Below are 12180 nucleotides of genomic sequence, written 5' to 3'. Positions count from 1 at the left end.
ATAAATTATTTCTCAGTCAGCCTCCATGTATGGAGTCCAGATAACAATGAACTTAGTACCTTCAAATGCTAAGATAAGACAAATGCTAGCCTAGAATTCCATATTCAATTAAAATATTTTTAAATTGAGGGTAAAATAAATTTTAAAAAACGAAGAACAACAGTCCTTTGGGGCACTTGAGTGGCTCATTCGGTTAAATGTCCAGCTCTTGATTTTGGCTCAGCTCATGATCTTAGGTCATGAGATTGAGCCCCACATCAGGCTCTGTGCTCAACAGGGAGTCTTCTTGAGATTCTCTGTCTCCCTCTCCTTCTGTCCCTTCCCCCTCCTCTATCTATCTAAAACCAATCAATCAATCAATCAATCTTAAAAAAATCCCAGAATCTCTTGCTAAATTCACTCTGGAAGGATGCATGTCAAGAAGAAAGAAATTGAATTCAGAAGATAGTGCTGGAACATAAGAAAGAGTTGATCAACGTATCGATATGTTTAAAAAAAAAAACACTGATTATCAAGTTTTGGGCAGTGCGTGATTCAGAAGCTTTTAGGTTTTTGTATGCAGGAAAATTTCTCTCTGAAAATTAGCAAACCGATTCAGGGATGCAAACTTTTAATTTTGCCAAGTAGAAACATTTTGTCAAGACTGCCATTAACACACATACACTCTGCCCTCAGGAACTGTACAGTCTTTTGTGACACCTAAAAAGTAAAAAAAGAACCATACCTAAAAAGTAAAAAGTAATAAATAACAAGAGTCTGTTAAAATTAAAAATTTTAGTTTCATGAAAAAAATCTAACCACACTGATATCACTCTTCTAATTTTGTCGCCAAATATTGAAAACTCCATAAAGCAGTACCAATCTATGTCTGATTGTACCCTACTTTCTCCCTGGTTTCTATAAATTCTTTGATAGTGTTATTTTTTCATAATATAATGCCTGGTGAATAGTAGACACTCAAGAAGTATTATTGAATGAATGGGAAATAATGTTTTGTTTTATCCAGGCAATCCTCCCAACTGGTTACAAGTTGAGCCCAAGAAATGAGAGAGTCCATTTCCAATTTTCAGTGTCATGTAACAGAAATTTCCCTTAGTGAAGACTGTTGATGACTTCCCTCACCTTCCTTAAACTCTAGAGCAAGCACAGAGACCAAAATTTCTCCTAGAGAGTAGGGTTAGAGAAAGGAATCTCCCTAACACAGGCAATAGTTTATTAGTTCATAGAAGTTATAAAATAATCTTAATAAATCTTAACTTCTCCTGTAAAAAATTAGGAGTATCTGAAAGAGAACTATGTTTTTCTAGAGCCAAGCTGGCGGGTAGTCAAAAATCATCAATCTATCTCACTAACTATACTCTATGTTATTTATTTTATGTAGGAATATTAATCCATCTAATATGATGGTGGTTATACAAATTCCCTAGGAGCCAAAAAATTTCAGAATGCATTTAACTTATTAGTGAAAAACTTGGGACCTAACTTAGGATGCTTATTTGGCAACTGATATACCTATGCATATACCTCTGTAAATATATCATCCATGTTCTAGGATCCAACAGTTTAAAGAAGAGTATTTTGGAATGTATGAAAATGTTCTCCGGGAGCCTGAGTGGCCTAGTCGGTTAAGCATTTGACTTTTGGTTTGGGCTCAGGTTGTGATCTCTGAGTCATGGGATTGAACCCCATGTGGGGCTTTGTGCTCAGGAGGGATTCTGCTTGAGGTTCTTTCCTTCTCCCCTCCTCCCTCTCTGCCCCTCCTCCCAACTCATGCATGCACTTTCTCTCTAAATTAAATAAATTAAAATCTTTTTTAAAAAGAAGAAAGTATTCTCAAGTTCTTTCAGGAAGTGTACCTCTTGCTATCTTAGTATAAAATAAGATTTTCTTAGTTTCTATCTTTTAAGTGAATTTTTTTTATCTTGGGAAATCTTAATTGAGATGTCATGATCTTTATTATTCAAGCTGACATTCTAGATAAGAGATATATTTGAAAAATCTTCAGAGCCTTTTCTGAGACTAGTTTTACATCTTGGGAGTATTTCCTCTACATAAATTTACAGTCTCATGCTTCAAACAGTAATTTGTGGGAAGTTAATGCCCTAGCAAAATTCCAATCCCCAGGAGCCCACTAGGTAATAAAGTTCTCTTAGCAGTGGGAATCTACCTTTCAAAATGTGTTATTCTCTATAGGATAATAAGGCTCTATCAAGGGCTGTACTATGAATCTTGAGATTAAAGCTTTGAAAAAATATCTTGAGCATTTGCTGTTTTGGGTAGAGATTTTCAAGGCACTTTTGGAAAAAAGTTTTTGTAAGTTGACCTCATAGTAGTATGTTTTCCTAATAGATGCTTTGAACATTTTCCCATTCAATGATAGAATTTTCATTTCACAGTGTATCTAAACTTCAGGCTTCTTTTACTTCTGTCTAAAGTTAAGACTTAGACCTAATAAAATCATAAAAGATCAGTAGTATAGTCCAGGATTATGGATTTTTTTTTTGTAATCTCTTAATACATTTTTTAAGCAATGCTTCTCTGTTTTAGCGAACACAGTTTCTCTTTGAATATGGGTGTTTTTGATGTATGGGATAGTATTTTAAGACCCTAAAATGTTAGTACTACTGTTTTTCTAATATCAAACTGAAATAATATATTTAGGAACATATATATTAAGAAACCATCTCCTATAGGAAAGGAACACTAAAATAGTTATTTATAGTCATAAAACAGAAACTGAAACTTTGAAAGAAAGTAGAATTTGCAGTAAATTAAGTTGTAAGAACAGGAAAATTATGTTTATATTATGATCTACAAGTACATGTTGTTTTTCTTTTATAATGTTTTAACTCTCTTCTAGCTCAATAATTCTCCAAATAGAATTTAAAGTAGATATCGAGTAGATTTATTCAGAAACATTTTAGAAGCCTAATAGAGGGGCACCTGGGTGGCTCAGTTGGATAAGCATCTGCCTTTGGCTCAGGTCATGATCTTGGGATCCTGGGATCCAGCCCCAAGTGGGGCTCCCTGCTCAGTGGGGAGTCTGCTTCTCCCTCTCTTGGTGTCCCTCCAAGCCCACCCACTTATATGTGCACTTTCTCTCTCTCAAATAATTAATCTTAAAAAAAAATTAATGGAAATTCTATGTCTCCTTTTGTGCGGGGTGGAAGGGAGCATCGTAAAGAGGAGCCCAAAGAGATCTGCTCAGTGTTATACCCTGTAGGGCGTTTCCATTTGTAGGAACAGTGAACCAGTGAATTTAAAATGTTACTGCTTTATTTCTGAATTGTGTTTATATGACATACGTTTTTTATAATGATATTTTGAGAGTAAAAAGAGCAGTTGGGGAATAGAAGCAATAAAAGTGAATGTCATACATAAATTTATCTTCACACTCCAGATTAGTATATTTTTATTGCAAATATATATTTTGTACTACATGGTTCTAGTTTAACTTAAAAACTTGTATTATTGGTAATGATGCCAGTTGGTGATCATAAATAAAAAGAAACTAAAAAATTTGAGTATTTTCTTCAAAGCAGGTTTTTTTTTTTTCCTGTTACTTAAAATACTTAGGGACATGTTAGACAGCTTATTTCAAAATTTGACAAATTAATATGGTATGAACAAGCTAAAGTATTTTTATATTGCCAATATTATAGTAAGTGTTTTAATTCTCCCATGCTAAAGTAGGATAATGAGAAATCATAGTAAAGAGGACAGGACAGCTCCAAACAACATCTGAAATATGTCTGTTTTGAAAATGACACATAAAGAGCAGCATTTGTTCAAAACCACATTTCCTTCCATGCAGGTGGGCTACACTGATGATCTGCAAAAAAGCATTGCTAGATTGTTCTTTAGGTGTATATGAATTTTAGAAATTAGTCACTGCCCATACCTGTGGTCTCTTTTTTTCTTTTTCTTTCTTTTCTTTTCTTTTCTTTTCTTTTCTTTTCTTTTCTTTTCTTTTCTTTTCTTTTCTTTCTTTTATTATTATTTTTTAAAAAGATTTATTTATTTATTTATTCATGATAGACACAGAGATTGAGAAAGAGGCAGAGACACAGGAGGAGGGAGAAGCGGGCCCCATGCCGGGAGCCCGATGTGGGACTCGATCCCGGGACTCCAGGATCGCGCCCTGGGCCAAAGGCAGGCGCCAAACCGCTGAGCCACCCAGGGATCCCCTTTTTTTTCTTTTTAAAATGGTCTTTGAATATTACAATATATCTAGGAATTCATCTACTTGGTAACACTTTATTAGTAATTGATAAGTTTGTACTATTGTATATTCTTAAGAGTAGTAAATTCATTTTCTACATATTCATTCGTTCTCTGTACTCTTCTATAGTAATGAAATTTCTTTTTTAAAAAACATTCTTTTTTAAAGATTTTATCTTTAAGCAATCTCTATACCCAACATGGGCCTTGAATTTACAACCTTGAGATCAAGAGTTGCATATTCTACTGACTGAGTGAGCCAGAGGCACCAGTGTTTCAGTGAAATTTCTGCACAGTACTTTTCAAAGATCCTAGTGGGGGAACGCCTGGGTGGCTCAGCGGTTGAGCGTCTGCCTTCGGCTAAGGGCGTGATCCTGGAGACCCGAGATTGAGTCCCACATCAGGCTTCCTACATGGAGCCTGCTTCTCCCTCTGCCTGTGTCTCTGCCTCTCTCTCTCCTCTCTGTGTATAAATTAATAAAATCTTTTTAAAAAAATAAAATAAAATAAATATTCTAATAAAAACTAAGATATTCTTTATCCACTAAAATAAGAATTATAAAGAAAATTATTTAAGTGATTCTGCAAATGGGTAACACATCTTGCATAAGAATCTCCTTCCAAAATTTTCATCTCTTATGCTTTAACAGCAGGAAAACACCTGGGATGTCTTAGTAAAGTAATGCCGAGTGCACATAGGTATATTTTATGGAAGAAGTGGACGTGATTTTAGTCTCTACTTCTGATCAACTTGCTTTTTGCCTTCTTTCCTAGGAAGTGTGTAGAGAGCTCTGGTGTCTCAGCAAAAGCAACCGCTGTGTCACCAACAGTATTCCTGCAGCTGAAGGAACACTCTGTCAAACTGGGAATATTGAAAAGGGGGTAAGCTCAAATGATTTATTATCTATTTGACAAGTAGACTAAATTGATCCATTTCTGGTGTTGGTATTCAACTACTAGGAAATCATGCATGAGAAAATAGTAGATATCTAGCCTAATGAGTTAATTGGCACAGATTGACATCTGTGCATCTGCTATGTTTAGGAAATTACAGTGATGATTATTCTGGCTCAGTTACACCTTTCTGTGCATATATGTATATATTTGAACAGAAAATCCAACAATAATCTTGTCATATAATATGGTCTGTTTAGTCACATAAGTTTATGTTTCTTTGATAAATAATTCTCAGGAAAATTATGTGACCCACAAATATATTTTATTACTAGAGTCAAACTAGAGTTTATTTTAAAATTACAATATAAGAGAAAGGGCAAGTATTGGAGGAATGATCAGACAATTTACTGAGCATAGGAATTATAGCTAAATAATTTTAGTTTCATTGGTCTAGTTTTCGAAAAAATATCATTATTAAGAATTGTTCAAAAGGATAAGAATAGTTTATACTATTTCTGAAATTCTTTAAGAATTGCTATAAATATGAATTCTAGAATTTATTTGCTGCCTACTAAATTTATAATAATAGCTACTACTGTCTTCTGTTCTCATTTCTAAATTCTTCCATGTTAGTTGGGGTACTTTCAACAAAGATTACACTGAATTTCAGTTTGCAATCTGATGTTTAAATAAAAGAATGAAAGCTTTTGGGCAGCTGTCATAGTTTTATTAATCCTTGCTGACGGCTTCATTCAGGACCCGTGACCTAGTGCCATGTTGATGGCTTTTCCATGCTGAGTTTGGAAATGTTGGTAAATTGTGCTAAATGTATGAATTGATAGGGTCATTTTTAAAGGATTAGGGATCTTTTTTTGAGACTTTGTAAGTAGCCAATAAAAATACAGAGACCTTCACACACTACCAAAAATTCTTTCTTTTTTTTTTTCACTGAAGTAATAGAAAATATTAAGAACTGCATTCTTGAAACAACAGTCTAGGTTTATTTTGGAGTCAGCAGTTCTTGTCAACGAGAAGTAGCAATTTACATCAATCTGTACTTAGAAGAAATACATAATAGTGAGGGGAGAAAGTTACGGTGAGAATCCCTTTCTTTATTTGCCCCTGATTGATTATTATTCTTGTGATCTAGTCCATGGGCCACAGTTTCTTTTTGCCTAGAATAATACTATCGCTAAGCCTGATGACTCTTTATTTTACTTTATTTTTAAATCCCAAGCATAAAGAATTCATTCTTTTAAACACTATAAATTCTATAAATTATATATATAAATTATAATCTATAAATTATAAAATCTATAAATTATATAATCTATAAATTATATAAATTATAAATTATATAAAATATATAATCATTTCAAGTAAAGAAACCATTAATAGTGGCTATCTATCTGAAAACATATAGCTCAATCCCACTAATCATTTATGTGTAGATACATATTTAATATCTTATCATTTGTGCTTAATAGTAGAATCCCCAAATGTTATATCTTACAGCTATTTGCACATGTGTAAGAGAGGTGATATTTTGGGGGGGAAATTACAGACAATTTTGAGGAATACCAAGAAAAAACTCTCAATAATATTAAAGCTAACAGTATTGAATTTAAATTTAGATAAACAGAGATATAATACTTTTATATTTGTGTGCATACACACAAATAAGGACAGACAAGAGAAAGTGAATAAAATGGGGCAAAAACATATTTGATTTCTAAAGATTCCCATTCTGTTTTTAGAGTTTATTTAAGTAATCTCTGCACTCAACATGTGGCTTCAACTCACAACCCTTAGATCAAGAGTGGCATGCTCTTCTGACTAAGCCAGCCAGACATCCCTAAAGATTCACATTTTTTTTAAAGATTTTATTTATATATTTGAGAGAGAGAGAGAGAGAGAGAAAAAGCACGAGCAGGGAGGAGCATGTGGGGCTCAGTCCTAGGACCCCAGGATCATGACCTGAGCTGAAGGTAGACACTTAACCAACTGACCCATCCAGGCACCCCAGAGATTCACATTCTTTTTTTTTTTTCTTAAGATTTTATTTATTTATTCATGAGAATACACAGAGAGGAGAGAGAGAGGCAGAGACACAAGCAGAGGGAGAAGCAGGCTCCATGCAGAGAGCCTGACGTGGGACTCGATCCCAGGTCTCCAGGATCACGCCCTGGGCTGAAGGCAGCGCCAACCGCTGAGCCACCCGGGCTGCCCGAGATTCACATTCTTAATCTTAGTTAATGGTTGTCGACTTTTTGATCTCTAAATGCTTTCTTCAAACAAAGTCTACAGAATTCTGATATATATATTTGAAACAATGGATATACTCTTGCTAAAAGAACTCCTTGCCTACCTCCTCACCCTGTCCGTGGACCCTTGTCAGCTTCTGACATACCTCAACAGAACATCTTAGGTTCCAAGAAAGACTATTTAAGAACTTTGTAAGTGTAGCTAAGTTTGTGTGCCAAGAGAGCATTCAACATCCACAACATCATAGTTTCATATAGTCAATATGTTAGATTTCACCATCCAAAATTAATCTACAGGGCTCCATGCTAGGTGTAGAACCTACTTGAAACAAACAAACAAACAAATAAATAAAATTGATCTACAAAACAAATGTTAGCCATTCTTTCAGAGACGTGGAAGATCAACAGACAGCTTTAGGAAAGTCACTAACGAAACTTAAATGAGTGAATGAAAAGAACGAATATGTAGCAGACTCGTAGAAAAGAAAAGGGCAGAGTGCTATGAGAAGACCCTCAAACTATCTCTGTTATTAACAGTGAGTTTATGAAAAGGCTTTCAAAGTACTAGATCAACCTACAAGTTTAAGGGGAAAAAATACAAAGAACTAGAAATGAGACCTGAGCCATTCTTTATTTTTTATTTATTTTATACTAACTGAACTTGCCATGTTATTTATTTATGAATATTTATTGTCGATTTCAGTTATTTTTTTTTCCTTAAAAAGGAAGCATGTTTACAGTTGCCAAATGCAGATTTTCCTCTTAAGGCTTTATCTGTTTGGAAATTAAAACAGAACTCAAAAAAAAAAAAAAAAGAAATTAAACTAGAACTCCAACCAAAATAGCCATGCGAAGAGTCAGTGACACAAAGTAGCAATTTTGCTTGGTCTAGTCAACTTTGTGTGGCATTAAAATATAGTTGCCCATTACTAGTAACCATGATGATCATGATGATGACAATGAAAAATTTTAAAGTACTTACACTGTGCAAGGCACATATTTGTTCTATTTAGTATTGGCAAAATTCCCATGAGGTAAGTACTGTTTTAACCCCATTTTACAGATGAAGAGAGTAAGACTTGAAAGCCTAAGATTGCAAAGCAATTTAAAAGCAGAGCTGAGACTCTAGGATGGGTCTTTCTAATTCCAAAGTTGAAACTTTTGCCCCTCTATACTGCCTCTGATTTTACTTTACCTTCAGATGGGAAATTGCAGAGAAAAAAGCAAATTTTTATTGTCACAGTCTCGGAACCTGAGATTGGGGGTGACAATGTATTGAACCCTTTAATACTAAGTGAAATTTTCACATACCTACCTGTAATGATTTGTTATCTCAGGAATTACAGTCAGAAAGCACTGTGGGCATAACATTGAAGAAAGAATATACAATTGTGTTACAACTGGCAAAATAACGAATCTCTACTTTAAAATGAGAGAGGTCTATTTCTACATTTGTAGAGATCTTGTGAGGATAGAACAAAATAATATCTCAGTAGAGCTTTTTGTGGGCTTCTTCAGAGGGAAGGTGCCAGTGTATGTTACTAGAGCATCATCATTCATTTCATTGTTATTTTCCAACCTTGGATGATAGGCAGGAAATTCTTCACCAGACTGTCTTAACTGGCACTAACGAACATCAAAGAGTGTAAGCATAAGTTTGTGTGTCTCAGAAACATGAATGGAATACCCATGACTGGCCTCTGATCTTAACTTTGAATTTCAAAACTACTGTCTTCAGAAGGAACAAGAAAAAAACCTGCATCCTGTCTAGCCAGCAAGATAAAACCAAAGCTGTTCGTTGTGTTTTGAATAAATCCTTTAAAAAGAAAAAAAAAAAAAAAAAAAAGGTCAGGGGAGGGGAGAAATATTGCTCAAGTGATAGCATAGACATATCCAGAGGACTGGATCCACAATGATCTCGTCAAACTCTGGCTGCAAAAGATATGGGATTCCTGCCCGGGGGCGCAGTTCCACAAATGTTCCATGTAAGTATGGGAACTGTTCCATGCACATTTAGCAGATGGAGTAAGAAATATGGCCAAAAAATTAAAAACTGATCTTTGCGTGAGTCCTGGGGGGTCTGACATCGCTATTACAGCCATTGGATGTTTGCCTGAATAAGCCATTCAAGTATTGAATAAGAACCATATGGTCAGAATGGATGTGCTCAGGGACAGTAGCATTAACCAAAGGAGGAAATTTGATGAGCCCAGACGGTGCGCTGGTACTGTGCATCCACAGGTCACACTCCTACAAATCAATCAATATAGCTTTCAGCCAAAAGAACTTTCCTTAGTCGTGGCATCAACAATAGCTCTTTGGACAGGAATCAGAGGGATGCCATACGTGATAAAATAATAAACAACGGTTTAGACTGTAAAAACTCTGATAGTAGTGTTGGCATTGTTACTGAACAGGACATTAAGGAAAATCAAAACTCAATCTTTGCAAGCTCTGATGGTGACCAAAATAGTTTCCAATACTTGGTTTATTGCCAAAATGCTGATTTAATGATTCTACAAGACCAGTTAGAGATATAGCCCAGAATTTAGGCCTATTCATACTTAACACTGATTCCTAATAATCTTGGCATGGGAGAGACATAGGACTGTATTAGAATAGGATTATTATATACCCTTTGAAAGCACTAGATATGTAAATAGGACATTTGCAGCCCTAGATCTTAATTCACTTAAGAGTAAAATATATTCTGTTTTGACTGGGTCCCAAACTATAAACACAGGAAGTGAAAAAAGAATAGTCCTTTCAATTGCTCTAGAAATTTAAATAGTATGGGATGACAAGTTCTGATTTAGAATTTGGGCTGAAATAAGCTTTTGCATTCCTGCACCTGCACAGCAGAAAGATAAAGCTTTTAATAGTGCTATGCTCCAACTCTCAGTTTTTCTGACTTGGGAAGAATGTTCCATATTGAATCACCAAAATCACTTCCCTCAAAATCTTAGGATTTCCTTAGAGGTCTCTCATTCCAGATGCTGGCTGGACCCAAAGTGCTGGCTATGGTACAAGATGTACCATAATCACATCCTAAAATGATTCTTACTAAAAATATATATATTATATATATTTAAAAATAATGTCTATACTCATGTTGAAATTTTGCTTTGTGGAATTCTGACAAATTCTCATTTAGATTGTTTGATTTGTAATATTATCTTGTTTGAACATAATTCCCTATGTAGATCATGAAATTGAGTGGTCTAATATCAAAGGATGTTGATTATTAATGGGTAAGTGTTTCTTAAGAAAACTTTTAAAGCCTCACTGGAATGTATCATCTTTCTAGATAGTTTTAATAACATATTTATTTTATTTAGAAGGAATGTGAAAAACAAGAATGAGCAATATGAGATTTTATTTTTGAAATGTGATAGTTTCACTTCTATCACCTGTCCGAATCTGGTTTAGCATATCTGAATTAGCAAAAAGAAGGCCAAATTTACCCAATTTATCTAGAAAATTTAGGCTGAAGTAACAAGACTGATACTTAGAATAGTCCTAAATCACTAGATTGGATATAATTTTTGAGGATAAAGGAAACTTGTCTCCATCTGAATATTTAACTTCTGCAGTTTAAGAAATTAAGTAAAATTCTGTGCCTGTAGAAATAGAGCTTTTATGGGTTCAGCAACTTCAGATGGAAAAAAAATAAGAAAAGTAGAAAATACGGCACTCAAAATTCTCAGCTTTATGTGCTTACAGGATTTATATACCTCAAGTTGCTTTATTTTGTGTAATCTAATTATATTACTTATGACTTACGTTAAAATCTTGGTGTATATCGATTCATGTAATAATCTAGAAAATTGTCTCCAATAACTTGATCCACATAAAGTTCCCTGGAGGTTCCTTAAAAGCATTTATTATTAAGTTAAATAAGTTTCTTCTCTAAAATCATGTACTACATCAAGATACTTACCTGCGCTGGAGCAGAGAAATAACAAGAATCCGAAAGATGTCCTTTACTTAAGTATAAAGTAGAGGGAAACTAAACAAAGCTCAAAAGACTGTTTTGCCAGAGATCAATATCAACCAAGTCCTTTGGTAGATTTATAATTTTTTGAAGGCATGTCTGCATAGACTAATTTTTAAAGTTGTCCTAATCCAAACCACATTGGATTTAAAAACTAAAGTTAGTACCCATCTTATAATTAGGGAATCTGAAAAAAGAAAATCACTTGCTTTGGACCATGGATATTGATTGCTAGAATAAGAACTCAGTTTTATAAAACAGACTACATAGACTGAATTTACTTGTTGTCTAAGTTGTTAACTGGTTATTAAGCTAGACACTAGTCTCTTGTCAACTGCTAGATGACTGATACTTATAATACAATTTTGAGTTCTTCATTTTTTAGCCATTAATATTTGTTATTTAACTTTTCTCATACAATTGTCTATTACATTATAACTCCATGGAATAGGTATAATCCAATAGCAGGAATTTATGCAATAAAAGGTTCTAGCAAGCCACTTATGAAATACTACTGCAATGTAGATGTTAATTGATGATGAGAACCGAGGAGCATCCTACAAACTGAATACTGTTTGTTTTTTACCTTAAGAATACGTTTTAAAAGGAAAGCAAGAGAACTTATGTAACTTCTCTCCCTGTACTGCATTTTGTGAGCATCCCAGAAACATCTATAACAATATTATAAAATATTTTGGAACCTATGTCATTCAATATTCTTTTTTTTTTTTGTCATTCAATATTCTTATGGCCTTCACCATTTCTCTGTCCCCTGAAAAATGCAAAAAAAGTCTTATCTATAAA

General features: G+C 34.1%; 1 protein-coding gene across 1 annotated transcript in view; it reads left to right on the top strand.

The window, feature by feature from the left end:
• ADAMTS6 (ADAM metallopeptidase with thrombospondin type 1 motif 6) overlaps positions 1–12180 on the top strand; it is a 287287-nt gene that overhangs the window by 174447 nt on the left and 100660 nt on the right. The window contains exon 11 of the mRNA XM_038530727.1: positions 4996–5103. Coding sequence (XP_038386655.1) covers positions 4996–5103 — 108 coding nt within the window. The remainder of the gene's footprint in view (positions 1–4995; positions 5104–12180) is intronic.

Source organism: Canis lupus, chromosome 2, assembly GCF_011100685.1.
Source record: "Canis lupus familiaris isolate Mischka breed German Shepherd chromosome 2, alternate assembly UU_Cfam_GSD_1.0, whole genome shotgun sequence".
NCBI classification, from domain to species: domain Eukaryota; kingdom Metazoa; phylum Chordata; class Mammalia; order Carnivora; family Canidae; genus Canis; species Canis lupus.
Note: the sequence above shows the minus strand (reverse complement) of the source record. Positions and strands in the feature narration are given on the sequence as shown.